Source organism: Bidens hawaiensis, unplaced genomic scaffold (assembly GCF_021521415.1).
Source record: "Bidens hawaiensis isolate Kalapana, Puna unplaced genomic scaffold, B.hawaiensis_p1.1 tig00003241_1, whole genome shotgun sequence".
Classification (NCBI taxonomy): Eukaryota; Viridiplantae; Streptophyta; class Magnoliopsida; order Asterales; family Asteraceae; genus Bidens; species Bidens hawaiensis.
The window spans coordinates 787,251-808,573 of record NW_027491177.1 but is presented as its reverse complement, the minus strand read 5'-3'; the positions used below and the strand labels follow the sequence as shown (position 1 = coordinate 808,573).

The 21,323-nt window shown below is 35.3% G+C and overlaps 1 protein-coding gene across 1 annotated transcript; it reads left to right on the top strand.

Annotated features, from left to right (window-relative positions):
* Positions 1 to 960: 960 nt before the first annotated feature.
* Positions 961 to 3,750, top strand: LOC143622695 (protein MRG1-like). The gene is made up of 8 exons (XM_077093765.1): positions 961 to 1,168; positions 1,735 to 1,782; positions 1,918 to 1,958; positions 2,097 to 2,198; positions 2,277 to 2,356; positions 2,438 to 2,607; positions 3,465 to 3,549; positions 3,644 to 3,750. Exons 1-8 carry the CDS (start codon positions 1,060 to 1,062, stop codon positions 3,693 to 3,695), a joined length of 687 nt encoding a protein of 228 aa, XP_076949880.1. The 5' UTR covers positions 961 to 1,059; the 3' UTR covers positions 3,696 to 3,750.
* Positions 3,751 to 21,323: the final 17,573 nt, after the last annotated feature.

The following is a 21,323-nucleotide window of genomic DNA, read 5'->3' as shown; positions in this document are numbered from 1 at the left end:
ATGTCTTTTATCAATTTACTGAAATTATACAAAGGACTTTTCATCTGATCTTTTTATGTGTTCTGTTTTCCTCTTTTAATCTTGTAGGTACTCAAGTCTGAGATAAAAAAGAATGAGTGGAAATATTTCGTTCATTATCTTGTAAGTATCTACTTTGCCAGATTGTTCCACATATAGTTTCAACTCATTTAACAGTGATGTAACTTTGCCTGATTGTTCCACATTAGTGTTTGTATTGCAATGTTAACTGATGGATACCTTTGTTCTGTTTTGCAGGGCTGGTGTAAAACGTGAGCATTTGTGTTCCACTGTGCATTGTTTTTTTTTAATATAAATCATATTATGTATTGAAATGAGAATGGTGCATGCATAACCTCACTCGTCTCACGAGTGAGATAAATCTGATGATCAGATTTTAGTGCCCATATTCTAAGGAATTGAAACTCAATGTATAATTGAGCGCCCACACACATATCTACATCATCATCTACATTAGTACACTTAATTACTTCAGACCTTTATTTGGGCGGTACGATTTTAATTGTAGACATAACTAATAACAACGAAGAGGGTAAATCTTTGTGCTTAATGATGCAACTTGCAAACCTTCACTTTTTTATGAAATTGGAATGCTCTTAACCTCTCTAATTTAACTGCTTTCAGTTTGTTTTTCATTTTTTTTGTTTATTTCTAAATAAGTAGACTGCAGAAGCATCACATATATCAATTTAAAGGTTTCCTATATATATTGGCATGTGTAATTCGTTTTAAGTTTTGATGAATCGAGTTTATATATTAACCATTTATTGCTTGAAGTAAATTATGTTTTACATTGGATGCACATATATTAAAAGAGATTATTAATATAATTTCTGATAATCTGACATAAGTAAATTTTTTTTTCTGTTAAGCCTGTAACTATGTGGGAAACCTTTTTGTCACGCACACACGCTTAAATGACAACATGTGCAATGTTAGCCTTTTTTGCAAAACAAATGTTAATTGCAATTTTGTTATTTTGATGACAGCTGGGATGAATGGGTTGGTGCTGAGCGGTTGATGAAACAAACAGAAGAAAACTTACGCAAACAGCAAGCACTTGACAAAAAACAGGGCGTGGAACCTAAGTCAGCACGCTCAAGTCATACAAAGTCAAAAGTATCTGATGGTATTCCCTCATACTTTCTACTAGTTCTTTTTTGTAGGTTATATATGCCTCTTCTTTCCATTAGTTTTTGCCAAAATTCAAAATAGAAAGAAAGGGTTGGATCAGATTTCTTACACTTTCATCCATTTTATATGCTTTATTTGAAAAAAAAGGACGTCCATTCTTCTTCATTTTTAATAATTTTACCAAACGAAAGTTTTTGTTACTTATTTTTGAACCTTCTTTACCCCATAGAGATATTGAATCCAAGGGGGTATTCCTTTTTCCACTGTAATTTTGAAAATGAACGTTTAAATGTCCTTCAAAAGTAAGTAAATAAATCCGACACATATAAATGCGGTTAATCCCGCCGTGGACCAAGCTATTATTGCAAAAATAGGTGAATACAACCAACTATCATTAAGAATTTCATCTTTGGACCAAAAACAAGCAAGGGGTGGAATACCACAAAGAGAAAGTGTACCTAATAAAAAAGAATTTTTAGTGGAAATTTGATATTTACTCTTCAATTTTTCTGGTGTTCAACGAAATATAACTGAAAATTTTTGTTCTATCAAACTTTACAGATTCAAAGGTGGAAAAGGATAAGGATAAAGATAAGGTGAAGAGCAATGGTATACCCTTTAAACTCAAGTTCTCACTTTTAACCATATAGTAAAAGTTAAATTTCATTTAACGACTCAATGTTCCATCTTTTAACTATGTATTTTTAACTATTGTCTAATTACCTATCATTTGAACTATTGTAGGGTCAAAAGGGAAGAAACGAAAACTTGAATCGAACGCTGAGGTATTTTCATCTATATCAAATCTTGTGCTATAATTTGCTTATAGTCCCCGTGTTCCATATTTAAGTTCCGCTTTACAACATGTATAAAACTTTCAGAACATGAAACCTATTCCATAACGCTTTTATATTTGATGACAGAAGGAGAATGCAACTTCTGAAAAACTTGTGGACATTGAAATCCCACAAACCCTAAAACAGCAGCTTGTTGATGATTGGACATATGTCAACAGACAGAATGAGGTAAACTCGACTTATATTGCTACATGCTTTGTATTATTTTCATTTTCCCAATCATTGATAATAAATGTCTTCTTGCAGCTTGTTAAACTTCCGCGTTCTCCAAACGTTGATGATATATTGAAGATGTACTTTGAATATGGGTCAAAGAAGGATGACCTGTAAGTACACATCTATTTGTCTTAGTCAATTTCAGATTAAATGATGTTTTAAGTTAATCTATAATAATGCCTTGAATACAGGATGACAGATTCAGTTGAAGAGATTTTGAATGGATTAAGGTGTTACTTTGACAGGGCCTTGCCTGTTATTCTGTTATATGATAAAGAGCGTGTACAATATCGCGAATCAATTAAAAGTGGCGCGTCTCCTTCAACCATATATGGTGCTGAACATCTACTTCGCTTATTTGGTATGTTTCGCTTTTAAGCATTACTGTACTTATATCATACTAACTACACATGCATTTTTACACCCGAATTGAACAACTCTCTGCTTATACTTATGACAAATCAGACACTTTATATTTATGACAAACCAGATACTTTTACCAAAGTACTTGAACAGTTGAACAGTACCACTTTAATTATATAATTATACTTGTATATGTACCATAAAAGATTCTGAAACATGTACCTCAGCATTCTATCATTTTAATGGTCAGACACGTATGAATTGTAACACAACTACCATAGCTGTTGTTCTTGTTAATGTGCAAGTCTTTTAAAACACAGCTCAACTTTTGTATATAAGTATGTAACTAATATACAAATAACTAGTACCCTGCAATGGCACGCGCTAGATATCTCGATTACCTGTTTTAAAGTTTTTTCATATATTATTTATATGCTGCATGCTATGAAGTATTGACTTATTTTTTGGGATTTATATTATCATGAAATTTACATATTTTAGATATTTCACGCATTTTATGGTTGATGATACGCATGTAATTTATCATATTTCAATTTGTTATAGCTGTTAACAACGTGCAGTTATATAAACTTAGAATGTAAAAAAAGGTATCTATTTGGAAATCCCAACGGGTATTTTTGACAAACTAACGGTATACCCGATGGGTAATTAATTAATCCCATTACAAATACTTGACGAGTATTGGACCACGTACGGGGCACGATTTTACAACCAGGTATGGGACGGTTTTACTTGGGTGAAGTTATGATTAGGTATCTAAGATTCTAAGTATATAAATTCTGGATCAAATCACATGTAAATATGAATATGATTAAGTGTGTATTCTGCATGCAGTCAAGTTACCTGAGCTATTGCCGCACGTAAACATTGAAGACGAGCTGATGTCATCCTTGCAAGAATACTTTGTCGATATTCTCAAGTAAAACTCTTCAGTCCATTTATTTCCATCTGCATTAATCATTCTTTTAACTTTTAAATATTTATCAGTTACCTTATATTTTGTGTTTATGTAGGTTTTTGGCAAAGAAACAAAGCTCTTTCTTCCTTTCTTCATATGATGACTAAAAGAGTTTCAGAAGCTTCGATAGGGAGGGGTAAATTGGGAATATCACTTCACCGCCTCATTTAATTTTGTTTACCATCATAGTCTACAGATACAAACACATCATGTGCCAATTTTGTTGTGGCTAGCTCATGATCTTTTATAGGCTTATAAGTATCCTTTTACAATGAATTATCAACCTTGGTTCATAGCCATGTGTTGTATAGTTGCTATGCATTACCAAAATATAGCACAAACTTGACATGGCATGTCATGCCATGTAATTTTGGTGATTTATTGGCTCTTTGGTCAAATGTTTTACTTTTCTTTTTATTTTTCGGTTCAGATAGAAGTTAACCATACCTTGACGTCAGGTGAAGTTAGTAGTTTTGATCCGTTTGATCATATAATAAAATACTCTATAGGAGTTATATCTTTATCTAAAACCGTCTGTTTTTAGTACATAAACCTTTTTAACCTCTCTAAATTTTTTAAAATGTTTAAAAATATGTTTTTGTTATAAAAGTAATTTGTCTATTTGACCTGATCAGTTTTGAATAAGTCAAGCAAGGTTAAGATTACACGTACATTTTTTTTAAAACAACACAATCTTTAAGTGCAGGAATAGTATTAGAAACAGATTTGTCAATGGTACCACGATCTTCTTATCATCACTCACTACTTCACTATCATGTGAACTAATTTTAGTCAAAAGGTCAACTGAAATGTTAGGTCAACCCATGGGCCATGATGTCGAAAGTGGCCCATCTTGTTTAAAAGGCAAGAAAAGGAAAAGGAAAAAGTAAAATGATCTATGCCTCTATAGTCAAGAAAAGTGGCTCGGAAAGTTACAATTGTTAAAAACAAAATAATAATAATAATAATAATAATAATAATAATAATAAAAGTAAAGTGTCATTTTCGTCCTCTTAGTTTGACAAATAATTCGAATTTAGTTCAAAATGTTTATTTTTTGCATAGAGTAAAGTGTCATTTTCGTCCTTTTGGTTTGACAAATAATGCGAATTTAGTCCACAAAGTTTATTTTTTGCATATGGACCCTCCATGTTTCCCAGTTCTTGCCAATTACATCCAAATCACTAACTCTGTTAAATTTAATCATTAAGTCAGGGGTAGATTTGTCTGTTTACTCTTTCTTTATTATAATACTTATTTCAGTAAACTGCGATTTTCGTCCTTCTGGTTTGTCCAAATCTACAGTTTTAGTCCAGTAGTTTCAAATTTGCAATTTTCTTCATTTTAATTTCATTTCACTTGCAATTAAACTTGAATTCCCTAATCTCGTTAAATCTGGGTGTTAAACCAATCAGTGTGCTCTTCATGTGAGGGGCAGTTTTGAGTCTTCTTTTTTCCTTTTTTTCCCAAATACACCTCAGCCCCACGTGAGTGGGCTTACGAATTAAGACTGAAGTTTATTTTGGACTGAAAAACAACAAAATTGGTCGTCACGTGAGAGACATGCAAGTGGGTTAACGACCAGACTTAACGAGGTTAATAAATTCGATTTAAATTGCAAGTGAAATGAAACTACAATGATGAAATTGCAAGCTTGACACTATTGGACTAAAACCGCATATTTGGACAAATCACAAGGACGAAAACCGCGGTTCACTAAAATAAGTATTATAATAAATAAATAGTGAAAAGACATTTTTACCCCTAACTTAACGATTAATTTAACGAGGTTAGTGATTTAGATATAATTGGCAAGAACTGGGAAACGTGGAGGGTTCATATACAAAAAATAAACTTTTTGAACTAAATCCGTATGATGTGTCAACGTACGAGAACGAAAATGACAATTTAATCTAATAATAAACAATAATAAAGCAAAATAATATACAAAATTAAAAGCTTATCTGAGATAGAACTTTGACTAGGTTTTTTAATGCATTTTGTTTGCAGAATTATATATATATATATATATATATATATATATATATATATATATATATATATATATATATATATATATATATATATATATATATCAAAATCATCAACAAATTTACTATTTATGATAACTTTGAGTTTCCACACAATTTTTGTTAATCCCACGGCCTTCTCTTTTTTGAATCAACTCATTTCTTATCAACCACTCTACTCATTTCACTCAATTAGATATATTAAAAGACTATTTTTTTTCTTTAAATCTTAACTACAACTTTAGCAAGTATACTTCTAGGCTTCTATACTTTTAACACTATATAATTTTATTTATTCAACTTTTGTCACACAACTTTAGCAAACATGCTTTTAGGCTCTTATACTTTCAGCGCATATACTTTTAGGTTCCTAAAATTTATTTACAAACTTTGGTTCATTATAAATTTGAAAAAAAAAAGTTTCGCATATATACTTTTTGGCTCTTCAATTTTAGTTTTACAAATTTACTCTTTAGCCCCTCGACGACTTTAGTAATGAAACTTTTGCCACAAACCTTTTACCGTATCGAATCGAACCAATACTGACCGACTTCCCGCCACATACCCACTGCAAAGCGCGGGTAGAAACACTTGTTTACTCAAATTTGAATCCAAATTCCATTATAGTATGCTTGATTGAAAACACTTATATTCCGAGGAATTTAACAAAACTAAATATAATCTCTGATAACTCATTATTGAGTTGTTGACGCACCCGCAGCCCCCATTATGTCTGCCTTCACCACCGAACTGGCTATCACCATCATCCCGGTCTCTGTTACTGTAGGGGTATGGTACTAAAACCCGGTTCTACGACCCTAAATCTATTATGTTTGGCTTATTTTATTACACGGACTAATACAATGCTATTGGGCTGAGGGGGTTTTGTGGAGGTAACCCTAACTGGGCTAGGCCCATTAGGGTATCATGATGGTGGCCATGAGGCTCTCTATATAAGGAGGTCTCCACCTCTTTGTTAGGGGGTCATGCTCAATAAGAGCTACCACCACTTTTTTGTGTCTGTGAACAAGAAATCCTCAGGATATCTTAGCAGTCACCTCCACACCCCCAAAAAACCATTGCAGGTCTCAAGCAGCTGAAGAAGAAGATCAAGTCGTGGGTTCGTTCATCTCGAAAATCCGTGAAAACATCGTCATGGATCAGGTCAGATTTCATTTCATGTTTCGACATTGGCACCATCCGTGGGACGGCAACGAACTACCATTCGATCTTCATCTCGGCTGTCGGATCTCTCCCAGGAAAAACCCAGATCTGGAAGTTTACAGAAAAAGGCTTCAAGGCTTGTTCTATTAAAGCTCAAAAAGATCCATAGATCTAAAAAGAGGCTTCCAGATCTGGGCAAGAAGAAACGGCCTGATTCAAATGATCAGGTCTCCGGATCTGTGATGGTTTTAAATCTGCTCCGAGCTTCAGATCTATCTAGGCCTGATTTACAGATCTAGGTCTAGATTACAGACCTGGATTTCAGGTCTAAAGTTGCAGATCTGACTCTAAAATTGCAGATCCAGAAATTACCAGATTTCCGCCGCCATGTACGCGCCCCCGCGGATTCTCACTCCGAAGCCGTGCATGTGCCTCCGCGGAAACCACCATCTGGGTTTTGCGCAAGAGACCTCCGCCATGCACGCGCACTCACGAGTCACCACTCCATCGCCGTGCATGCGCGCATCAGGCCACGCGCCAAACTTCAAGGTTGGGAATCCTCATAACATCCCATATGGCTACGCGCCAAACTTCAAGGTTGGGAATCCTCATAATATCCCATAAGGCTACGCGCCAAACTTCAAGGTTGGGAATCCTCATAATATCCCATATGGCTACGCGCCAAACTTCAAAGGTTGGGAATCCTCATAATATCCCATATGGCTACACGCCAAACTTCAAGGTTGGGAATCCTCATAATATCCCATATGGCTACGCGCCAAACTTGAAGGTTGGGAATCCTCATAATATCCCATATGGCTACGCGCCAAACTTCAAAGGTTGGGAATCCTCATAATATCCCATATGGCTACGCGCCAAACTTCAAGGTTGGGAATCCTCATAATATCCCATATGGCTACGCGCCAAACTTCAAAGGTTGGGAATCCTCATAATATCCCATATGGCTACACGCCAAACTTCAAGGTTGGGAATCCTCATAATATCCCATATGGCTACGCGCCAAACTTCAAGGCTGGGAATCCTCATAATATCCCATATGGCTACGCGCCAAACTTCAAGGTTGGGAATCCTCATACCATATGCTCACGCATCACATATGCTCACGCATATTACACTTGCTTACGCATCACATGCTCACACATATCACTGTCTACGCGCACGCGCATGCAACATCTGCGCGTGGCGCATAACACAAAACCAAAGTCTACGCGCACGCGCATGCAACATCTGCATGTGGCGCGGGACATAAAGTAGCTCGTAAGCCGCCTCACGCGCGAGCTCTACTATTATTACAGCCCGTAAGTCGCCTACGCGCAGGCTTTATTATTCATACGGCTCATAAGACGCCTCGCGCGCAAGCTGTTATTATTCTTTTAGCTCGTAAGCCGCCTCGCGCGCAAGCTCTATTATTATAGCTCGTAAGCCGCCTCACGCGCAAGCTTCATTATTCTTACAGCCCGTAAGTCGCCTCACGCGCTGGCTTTATTATTCATACGGCTCATAAGACGCCTCGCGCGCAAGCTGTTATTATTCTTTTAGCTCGTAAGACGCCTCGCGCGCAAGCTCTATTATTATAGCTCGTAAGCCGCCTCACGCGCAAGCTTCATTATTCTTACAGCCCGTAAGTCGCCTCACGCGCTGGCTTTATTATTCATACGGCTCATAAGACGCCTCGCGCGCAAGCTGTTATTATTCTTTTAGCTCGTAAGACGCCTCGCGCGCAAGCTCTATTATTATAGCTCGTAAGCCGCCTCACGCGCAGGCTTCATTATTCTTACAGCCCGTAAGTCGCCTCACGCGCTGGCTTTATTATTCATACGGCTCATAAGACGCCTCGCGCGCAAGCTGTTATTATTCTTATGGCTCGTAAGACGCCTCACGAGCAAGCTTTTATTATTTATACAGCTCGTAAGACGCCTCGCGCGCAAGCTGTTATTATTCTTATAGCTCGTAAGACGCCTCACGCGCAAGCTTTTATTATTCATACGGCTCATAAGACGCCTCGCGCGCAAGCTGTCACTATTCTTATAGCTCGTAAGTCGCCTCACGCGCCAGCTTCATTATTATTACAGCTCGTAAGTCGCCTCACGCGCAAGCTTCATTATTATTACAGCTCATAAGACGCCTCGCGCGCAAGCTGTTATTATTATAGCTCATAAGTCGCCTTGCGCGCAGGCTCCATTATTATTACAGCTCGTAAGTCGCCTCACGCGCAAGCTTCATTATTATTACAGCTCGTAAGTCGCCTCTCGCGCCAGCTTCATTATTATTACAGCTCGTGAGTCGCCTCACGCGCAAGCTTCATTATTATTACAGCTCATAAGACGCCTCGCGCGCAAGCTGTTATTATTATAGCTCGTAAGTCGCCTCTCGCGCCAGCTTCATTATTATTACAGCTCATAAGTCGCCACGCGCGCATGCTTCATATTCTTATAGCTCGTAAGTCGCCTTACGCGCAGGCTTTATTACTATCATAGCTCGTAAGCCGCAACTCGCGCCAGCTTCATTATTATTATAGCTCGTAAGTCGCTTCTCGCGCCAGCTCCATTATTATAGCTCGTAAGTCGCCTCACGCGCAAGCTTCATTATTATTATAGCTCGTAAGTCGCCTCGCGCGCAGGCTTTTATTACAACATGTCACCATCATGAAGAAAACCTCTCAAAACTCAAAAGACAATAAAGACAAGGCCAAAGAAAAGGGAAAAAACCGCCTCACACCTTATAAAGTCCAGCGCTCCACCTAGACGCTTGCGCGCCCAGGAGCAACGCTGGACTTGGGGGGCTTGTAGGGGTATGGTACTAAAACCCGGTTCTACGACCCTAAATCTATTATGTTTGGCTTATTTTATTACACGGACTAATACAATGCTATTGGGCTGAGGGGGTTTTGTGGAGGTAACCCTAACTGGGCTAGGCCCATTAGGGTATCATGATGGTGGCCATGAGGCTCTCTATATAAGGAGGTCTCCACCTCTTTGTTAGGGGGTCATGCTCAATAAGAGCCACCACCACTTTTTTGTGTCTGTGAACAAGAAATCCTCAGGATATCTTAGCAGTCACCTCCACACCCCCAAAAAACCATTGCAGGTCTCAAGCAGCTGAAGAAGAAGATCAAGTCGTGGGTTCGTTCATCTCGAAAATCCGTGGAAACTATCTTACCTTGAGCTAATAGGTTTCGTAATGGATTTTAAGTCATACTTTAAGGTGTTTTACTTGGTTCATGGGATGAGATTTGAAGAGGGACTAGTCATTGAAAATGATAAAGATGTGAACGAGATGATATTGAAATTGGGGGAAGATAAAGATGTTACGCATATTCTTCATCTTTATGTACAAGGTAATTGTTATGTTGTTGAAGTCCATTTGAGCCCATATGTAGCCCAATCTCACATAATCCCAACATAGTAGCCTTGAAGCCCACACGAAAACACCTTTGAAACCTATCCAATCACTAAAAAATAAGACAAGATACACAAAGAGTTTCTACTTGTAGACTTCCCATAACATCCTCCAAAGAACTTCCCATTACACCCCAAACAAAAACAAGATTTATAACGGGTAATGTTGGGAGAGTCCCACAACACCACAAGACAAAGCAGTAATTACAAAGGGTATTTCTTTTGTAACTGAATCATTTGAGGAAGGATCTGATGGATCTATGGGATTTGAGGATGGATGAGATAGATGATGATGATGATGATGGTAATGATTGGATAACATCTAGTCAAATAAAGATGATGAGAAGTGGAGAAAGGAACATGAAAATGATAGTGAAACTTTAAAAACAGCAGACCGTCATTCCAATTCAAACAAAAGACAACATTCAAAGTCAAACAAAATACAAACATCCAAGTCCAAACAAAAGACAACCGTTCAAGTTACAAATACATCAAAGATTAACACTTTGAAGTTGCAGGGTGACTTTATTGAGTGATTATAGCCCACTACTTTTGTCTTCCTCTTGCCTTCTGCCTTGACCAAATTGTTGGGTGGGTTGGGAAGACTGTAGTGCGTATGCTTACTTTCTTGGCCTTCCATTTGACTTATGTCCTTTAGTAGACTATTCGAATGTTGAGTAAGTTGAGTAAACTGTGGTACACTTTGTGAGGCTTGTGCAGCTGGTGTCTTTCTTGGTCTTCCTCTTTTCCTCGTTACTTGATTCCTTGCTCCAGCTAGACTTGCAATACATGATGTCTTATTAGGTCCTTTATAAAAAACAATTTTGGCATGTCATTACAATACCATGCTTACTTAGATTTCCAGGTTTCTTGGGGCGTTCATGAGGATCCTTCTTTCGGTTTCTCTTAGGTCTTCCGGGGCCAATTTTTATTGGTGGAGGGTTTAGAGGAAGCTCAACAAGTGGCCAATATTTTTTTGAAGGCAATGGAGGAATTGTGAATTGATAGGACTTGAGATACATTTCTTAGGTGTGATAACTATGATCAAGCTCCTCAACATTCGTTTTCAAAAAACATGCCACTTCAAATAAAAGTACTTCACTTGAAACAAATTCAGGCTTGAAGGTAATACAGTACATTTGAAAGTCTCGTCCTTCTCTCTATCAAGCTTTAGTTAAATCCTAGGGCACACAAACACATTTTTACCTGCCAATTCATTTTGTTTTTTAACTAACCTGGTCATAATAGACACCATGGTTGTCACACCCCGACCAAAGGCGGCGGAACATGCCGAGGTGAAACAGATTGCCCACGAACACAAGACACTATTAAAGTGACCATATTTAAACAACTCATTAATTTCATTTAATCACCAAAAGTACACATCTTGTTCATACAAATAACACCAAATATAAGAATTTAATTGTTCTTTCTTCTAATAACCTAAACGGTCTCAAATAAGATAGCATCTTCAAACTCCAATCAACCAATAATTAAACCTGTAACAATGCATAAAATAATATTTGTCAACATAATGTTGGTGAGCAATTTCATAGTTTTGAGTATATATAATATGAGGCGAAATCCACAAACGTATATAAGACTATAAATAAAAGCAACAATTGCGGTATATAAATCATAAGTAATTGAGGATCCTTTCTAATCGGTAACAACCGACATACTCGGATAATGAGGCCCTATTCTACTAGCACAAGGCTAAAGTAGTTAGGGGTGCGTATGATCATACTTATTGAGGCTCCACAACAACATAAAAATAAGCACCCATGCACGTAAAGCATATGAAACATATAACATACAATAGAGCAAGTATTCTAAGTATCATACACCCTAGAGTTTGTGGTTTGAGGATAGAGTGTTATAAATCATTCTTGTTTTGAATAAATATGCATGTTACCCCCAAAGTATAAAAAGAAAACGGGGGATGAAATGTACTCACGTGAAATAAGTAACTTGAAGAATAGTTTGCGATAAAACGGGGAAGGGTAAGTTCAACAAGCAAGACCTAGATTAAAAAGAGTCTTGAATTAGTAGATGGTTTTAAAAGCTTTAAAGTAAAATAACTTGACAAGTAAAGTAAATAATTAAAGTTTGAGAGTTAAAGTGTAAATACATAAAAATTAAAGTAATGGTTTTAGAAAAGTAAGTTTACTCGAAATCGAGTCTCGGTATTCTATCATTAGTTTTACTTAACCTTTGTTAAGTAAATATTGGGTAAGGTTGCAATATTGCAAGATCCTTTGTTAGATAGATACCAAAACGAGATTTTACGAGTGTTCGAATTAGTCGGTTCGAGTCTTGATAATTGGTCAAGCCCGAAGCCAAGATTCCAAAGTAGTAAATGTTATGAGATAACTCAATGAAATCAAAAGAAGCTTAACCAAGTGTGTAGTTCTATTAAGGAGAACCTCAACGTCCATTAAGCGAGTTTTTGGTTTTGTCGGTCCAAACTTGTTATGAGATCAAGTTAGATCCGACATGACAAATATTTTGAGAAAATAATTAAAATTAGTTTATAATATAGTTTTAGAGAAAAATAAGAGATTCGGTGGCCCATAACACAACTAGTGTGTCTTAAGCGATTGAACTCGGTTTAGTTAGGTCTTGGTTCGGTCCTTGACTCGGAATAAGACCGAGGATGGTTACAACATACCCGATACCATAGAACTTATTAAAATGAACTTAGAATTTATAATATGCAAATATTACATGTAACATATTATTAAATCATTTTAAATATATATCATCTAAACGAGAGTTCGGTCTTGGTTCGGTTCTTGACTCGGAATAAGACCGAGGATGGTTACCACATATGTAAGGCCCCGTTACCGGTACCTCACATTTGGACGTTGGATTTACTCATAAACGCAGTTCTAAATATCAGAGTTAATAAAAACTTTCGCGGAATAATAAAACTTCAACCACATTTTACATAACCCTCAAATCATGTCTTATAAAACATTCGTAGACAATTAAAACAAAACATAGTTTTTAAAACATCACAACATTTCCTCGAGATGTCAGTATCTTCTATTCCATGCCATGTGTCTTCAGTCACGCAAGCTGCCTCAACCTATTTGCCTGCGTGCATACTAAACGTCAGCTACGCTGAGTGAGTTCTAGTTAATCACATAACTTACTTTTCATATACATATACGTGCCCGAAGGTACGCATTACATACATATCATGATCAGCAATCGTCCATACACATTCATATCTAACCATACATTATAAAGGGCGTTTTCACCCTACATACCTCGGATATTATTAGGGTCCGGTACCCTTCATCCATAGCTTCATACTATACCTGTTCTTAAATGCTTTTCCTGACAATACGTGCAATCTCCGAAGAGCGTTCACGTACCATTAACATATCATACGTACATTATGCACACATCATATATATTCATACATGCATCTTATCTTACATCATACATAGCAATCACATCTTTAGCTACCACCTGACGGTACATGCAATATCCGAAGATCGTTCACGCACCGTCAAGCAATCATCAACATAAAACATACAAGGCATACACTTACCACTTAAGGTAAGTGTATTAACTATCACATCGAGTATGCACACAGCCCCAAAAACATAACAAGGAATGGGGCTAGAAACTCACCTCAATGCGGTTGCGTTCACCGTTTACGGTTATTCCCTTCTTGAGCTGTGCACGACTAACTGTATAATAATTATACATTTCAGTAAACTATCACTACACATATCGTCTTTATAGTTTAATTATTACCCTCAACGAACAGGGGTCCGGGGGCAGAGCCCCTGGCAGCGGGGTTCTAGGGGCGGCAGCCCCTAGCGGGGTCCAAGGGGCAGAGCCCCTGGCTGGGGTTAAGCTGCCAGGTCAACTTGGAAAAAATTTATTTTCATTAACTGTCTTAACACATTTCCCATTAACATTTTAAGTTATTTTCTAAGTTGGTCTTGTCTATTTAAGCTCCAAGATAATGGGCTAGTTTATCTAAATTGGATATGGTATAACATTCGTTAATTTTTAAACCCGAAAACCTGGACCCATTTTAAATTTTCGGTTTTGTGCTACTTAAATTTATATATTTTTATAATATTATTAATTAATCTCAATTTTCGTTTCATGTATTTTATGTGATCATTTCTATGCAAATATACTTTTTACCACCCTTGTAGTATGGCATACTCATTTAAACATTCATAATCAAGATAATTTATTCATAAACTTTTCCTATGCAAATCATTATAATAAATCTTGAACTATTATTATTATTACCATCTTTTTCATATTATGTTTTTTTAATTAACTAATAAAAATAAAGCAATGAATGTTTTAATTAAATATAATTTATTAAAAGAGTTAAACATTTTGAACCATTTTAATTTTTGTTTTTAATTATATTAAATATGATTAATTTTCATAAATTCCATAAGACATAACAACTCCATATTTTCACTATAAAAGGAGGACAAATCCTCCATTATTTTCACACCTCAATCCACTACTTTCTTAAGATTGAAAGAACTAACAAGTAAGTTTTATGATAACATATATTTTATAGTTTTTGTTTTGATTTAATGTTGAATGTTCATAATTGGTTCTTCATGATCATGTTACTTTTATCATAAAAATATTATATTTTGGTTTTAAGAATCATTATGATCGTGGATATCCAAGATAAACACTTTGATTTTTCTAAATCTTGGACAAACCTAGTTATTTTGCAAGAACAAGCATGAATATATATATATATTTATGTAAATCTTATGATTTGTTGATCATCATAAACTTATAAACTTTCTTTCAAATAAGATGATTTATAAAAATTTCCTTTATTTAAAATATTTTACAATAGATATAACATATTTCATATCTTTAAATTAATAATTGAGCAAGTTAATTATTTTTTATCTTATTTCAACATAAACTAATATTTATAATTTCTTTAAAAGAATTCATGCAAAACATTTAAGTTAACTAATTAGTAAATTAATTAATTATGTTACTAGAATAAAATAAAACATTTAATCATTAATTGTTATTAATACTGATATTTAATCTTATATTAACAAGTTATAATTATTTATCTACAAATCATCTTCAACTAATAAACATCAAATGATTTATATAAACTTTATTCATTTTTGTTAAACTCATTAAAAATCCCCAAGTCCCCATTTTCCATAAGTTAATGAAATAGATATTTCAATAATGCATAATTTCTAAAACTAATATTATTCAACTTTTATAATCCCGATAGTTAGTCTTTAAATTTTATATTCCCTTTTTAATTATAGTTTGTAAGGTTCGATCGTTTCAATTTCCTTAAACGCGCTTTTGGTTATTATTTCAAGTTGTCTTCACTTTCAAATGTGAGTTTCTCACACCCCCTTTTACCCTTTTTAACTATTTTGGGGGTAACATATATATCCTATCAACAATACAATTTCGTTTATTCATTATCTACAAACTACAATTCGCTACATGGACTTGTGTGTTACTTGTTACTTGCTATAAATTACTTGCTCATGGATTACTTCAAGATAGCATGATCATACGCCCCCCTTTGTGCTCAATACATTTGTTGTTATGAGTGGAAAAGGGCCTCATTATCCGAGTACGTTGGTGCACAATCTCAACTGGAAAGGACCTTACTTGCGCTTATCTGAGTACGCTGGTGCACAATCCTAGTTGGAAAGGACATTACTTGCTCATTTACCCTTGTTCATGGAATTGTATGATTTTTATGTACGTATATCAAAACTTGTGTGAACTCACCAACTATTCATTTAGTTGACTTTATTTTATATATATGTTATAGGTACAATTATTAGAGGTTGAAACGGAGAAGACACTAGAACTTAGGTTATATTAATAAATGGAAAAGTTGTTAAACGTTCTTGTATTTTCCTTGTATTTCTTGTTACAAACTTGTGTACTTGATGTTTAAATTAATTAATGATAATATTGTCACTTAATAGTGTCACATATGTTTTGGGCAATCTGTACGTCACACTCGGGCGTATTCTGCTTTAGCCGGGGTGTTACATATGGGCTTAGCTGATTCAGGCCCAACTGTCCATTATGGTATCTGGGCCCAAATCCAAACAGAGAACAGAGATGGCCGAGAACACTGATCTGACCGAGAACTCAGATTTTACCGAGATCTCATGTTGACCGAGAACTCGTGTTTTCGGCCGAGAACCCTGACCAAGAACACATGGCCACCGAGAACTCTGACCGAGAACTCTTGGTGACTGCATGTTTGACCTAGAACCCTATGGTTTGACCAAGGATTCTCAAATTTGGCCGAAAACCCCCAACTCAGCTCATTTTTCTATCTTATGTTTCCACCTTGCCCAGTTAACTTGTTCAATGGTTCAAATCATGCACTTTTAACTCTTTATTATCATCGTTCATAACCGTTTTACACTCATTACTATCACGGCTTCAAGATCTATCCCGTTTTAGGCATAAAGCTTAGACCTTTATAGCTTTAAAATGTTTTAGGCTAGATATAGGGTTCGTCTATGAGCCGTATATTGCCATAGGTCCATTAAGTTCATTTTAATCATAAAGTTTGTATTTTTATGAAACATCAAGACCCGATCTACTCTAGGGTCAAGTTTCATGGCAAATCGTTCATAAAAATGTAAACTTAAATCGTAGGGAACATACCTTTCGATGTCCTAGGTTACGGCTAGCTTAGTTATGAGATTTAATCTTCTATTTTGCTTGTATATAGCTTGCACACCAAAGATCTATCAATAAAAGGCTTGATTTTGATCCGGGATCCTTGTTCTTGCTTGCGGCCGAAAATGGAAAGGTTGTGTGTGTAATGGAGGTGTAGAGAGAATAAGATGGATAAGATGGATGGAAATGGAAAGATTTAGGGTTTAAGGGGTATTTATACTCCCTTAAGCCCATGGAACTAAGGCCCATCTTTCCCTTCTAGTCCATGATTAATCCCTCTAATCTAACCTACTTATCTTTTACCCTATTATTATTATTATTTTATTTACCATCTTAAGTAAACTTGTCCACCATAAGAGATAATATATAAAATATTATTTATTGAAATTTTGGGATGTTACACATATATACGTTGAATTGGTTTGAATAAAGGTCAAGACCGCTTCGGGTTAAAAAGGGCCTCTTTTTAACAAAAGGTCCATTCAACTAAATTACTTAAAAATACCTCCAATGTCACGGATGTCTCTTCGTTATTTGTTGATATTAAGTCCCTAAAATATCCCACATGTAAATCAGTAAGAACCCTGAATAATGCTCAAAACAAAGACAATGATCCGACAAGTAGCAGCCTCATCTTCAATCTTCATATCCATTCTCGGCCATAAAAAGCCAAGCAACACTCTTTAAACTCTTCAGACCAGCACTTTTGACCACATGCTTCATGTCATTCATCCTATTCTCCCAATTACTTCACATATCAATGCAAACAATATGATTACAATTACAATCTAGACAACTGAATAAAACGATTTAAAAGATATGCCTACCTATTATTGCCAACACGAACGCACATAAACGAACTTCCCGCCAAACGTTTGGTTATTTTACAGCCACTGGCAGCCTATGAGTTCAACTAAATATGACCATTGACTCCTTTGTACCTTCAGTTTACCTCTGTATATAATAATCATTCTTATTTGTATGGCATTTAAAATGTATAACAAATAAAAAATGAAGTTAAACTAAAAATTTACCAAATGTAATTGGCGGTACCATAGTTCCATAACCACAAATTTATCTCCTGTAACACAATTAACAATTAAGATATGAATACTTAAATAGAAAAAAACTTTAAAAATACATAAAGCAAACTATTTGGCTTAGAAAATTACTACCTCAGTTTTGATCTATTCTTAACTTGGTAAGTCAGGTGTTATTTACTCAGGTTTTGGGTGGGTTCGGCTGGAGTTCAGTCTTCAAGTTAAGGTCGAGTGATATCAGGTCATTTTCGGTAATCGATTACGATTAAAATCAACTGCAGGTTAAAAGAAAAAGGGAAGCAAAAACATTTGTTAAGTTCAATTTGGTCATCTAAAAGAATTTGAACCATTTATCAGGACACAAAACAATTTGTATCCGATAGAAAATGATTTAGAAAGATATATTCATTTCTTTTGCACCACTAATTCCAACTCGAAATCAGCTTCTTGAAGCATCCCAAAATCATTTGCCCCATCACTAATTGTTAATACTACCTTTATTGTTAAAAAGTAATAATTATTAAAACTTAATATTACCATCTTATTAACCTTCACGAGTTAAAAAGTTATCAAATTTTAGAGACAAAAAGATTTTTTATTGGCATATAAGCACGCTTTCGAGCGAAATACACATATAACGTACTTGCGCTTGATATCTGTTATGTAAAAACATTGCAGCTCCTTGCATAACTGCACATCTATAAAACAATCGTATGTCCTTCTACAAATTAATTGAATACACACATAAATATTGGTTCCAGAAGACGTTATGTTAGTGCACGGTTTTGCGTCTCGAGTCTTTGTATTTATCTTTAACGTATTTGTCGTTTTGATTAATGTAATAAAATATTAAGGGGGTGTTTGGTACAGAGAATTGGGGGGTGAGAAATGGAAATGAAAACAATTCTCTTGTTTGTTTACGAAAGAAAGATGTGAGAAATGGAAATAAACCATTTCCATTTCCCTGATTTCTTTTCTCTAAAAAAAGCGGAGAAATCATTTCCATTTCCCTATTCTGCAGCTACGATCAATGAACCCTAATACGGGGTTTTCTTCTCAAGATTAAAAAATTGCAATAGATGAACGGACGTTAATTCTCCGATTCGATATGTTATTAATCTGCAATTATCATCTCTTTTCGACTCCCATTACATTACTACTTGCCGACGATTTTAATTTTTGGGTTTCGAATCTAGGATAATCGCTTTGTTGTCGATGAGCATAACAAGAAAGAGATATTGTATTCTAATCATGTACTTCTAATTTCTGTTTTTGGGTTTCGAATTTGTGGTAATCAAGAATATGAACAGATTATCAAAAAGGTTTTGTTTCCATTTGGGTTTGAATGTGTGATTTTAAATACTCAAATCATCTGTAGATTTTGTGTGGATACAACTTAGTCTTCTTATGTGCCAGATGCTTATTCTTTTACACAATTTGACTAGGGTTAATTAGCAGGCTCTTCTTGATTCGACTTGCAGGTATTGAAAGCCTAAACTAGCTTCTGTATTATTGTTTTCTATCATACCATATCATTGTTTTCAATCCAGAATTTACAGGGAATAGGAGAGCAGTTGAATTATGAAGTACACATTTTATTCGATAGAAAAGCTTAGCTTTTTTCATAGTCTGATTATCCTTATAAAAATTGAAATAAATCTAATTCCCTTTATGGCAACAAAATGTGATGAATTTGTGGTTTGGCATAAAGGTAATAATGTTATGCATATGGTAACTATGTTATCAATTGAGAAGAATGGTATTAGGGCTCAAAGCATACTCAATTATATGATGAATTTTTAATGTGATTAATACATGTTCACAATATTAAGAAGTCAATTGCAATTTAATGGAAATATATTTTTTTCAAACATGTAGTTTGGTGGAATCAACTGATAGTTATTATGAACTAGAAAACATTCCATTTTGACAATTCTTTATTGTTCATTGATAAATATTTGTATGTGTATGCAGGTTCACCGGTTGGCATGATGTATTGTCACATGTCATCAATGCAAGGATAATGTGTAAAGGACGATAATGACATGGGCAGTCTTTGAATAAAATTATCGACAAGGAAATCAAAGTGTCTTCATACCTAGGAGTTTGTTTGAAGATTAGTAGATCTTTAAAAGCAAGTTAGTTTTTATCTTTACTATGTATTTAACATTTCACACATAAGTGTTGCTTAAAAAGCTCACGTAGGATTTACTATATCATAAAAAACTTGTGTTTTTAGTTTGGGTTAATGTAGAACCTTAATTGTATAATTATGCATTTGTACGTAGACATGGCAGATTCAAATATAGTGAGAGGAGTTACTCGGAGCAAGCATACCTGGACAAATGATGAAGATGCAAAGCTAATTGATGCATTAATGGAGATACATGCATCCGGAAAGTATGCTGGTGCTGACAATGGATTCAAACCAGGTTATTTAAATGGCGTTCAACAATTGCTAGATGTAAATCTTCCTAACTCTGGCCACAAAGCAGAACCACATATAAAGTCTAGGATGAAGACATGGAAGACATACTTTAGCATTGTATATGATATGGTGCATACAAGTGGGTTTGGTTGGGATGAACAAAAATGTTGTATTATTGCCGATGATAGTGTTTGGAATGAATACGTGAAGGTATATTCTAAAAAATATGTTTTTTAGATTTTAAAATTTTAGTCTAATTTATTTGTAATTGTCTTGTAGTCTCACAAAGGTGCTGTGAATTTTCGTGACAAGTCATTTCCTTTCTATGACAAATTGTGTACCATATTCGGTAAGGATAGAGCTACTGGTAGTAAAGCAGTTGACCTTAGAGAAGAAGATGTTGTTCAAGAGACGCAAAAAAGCTCACCTGTTGATATTGAAGACTTTGATTTTGTTGATGAAGCCGTTCCAAATGTTGATAGATCTGAAGGACAAACAGGAAGTGTAACAAGAAAGCGCAAAAGAGGTAGAAGCACGGATGCAGATGAGATATATCGAGAGTCTTGCAAAGATATCAAGGAAGTTTTGCTTCGATTTGGGGAGATGGTGGGTGAACAACTTAGCAAAGAAGGTATTGAGGCTCGTGAAATCTATGAAAAGGTTAGTGATGAGTTGAAAGCTTTACCAGGTATCACTACGAAAAAACGGTTCAAAGCAGCTCATTTGATTGGTAAAGATGTGGATCTAGGACGTTCTTTTCTTGCGTTGACAATAGAAGAGAAAATTGAGATGGTCGAGTTGTATACCGATGGTTCAATGGGATAGTTGTGTATGGTTGAAGTATGTTTTGTATGTGAATTGGTTTTAACTATGGTTGATGTTTTTTGCTTAAAAACTATGTTTTGTATGTGAATTGGTTTGATCAATGCATATTTTGGTTGGAATTTATGCA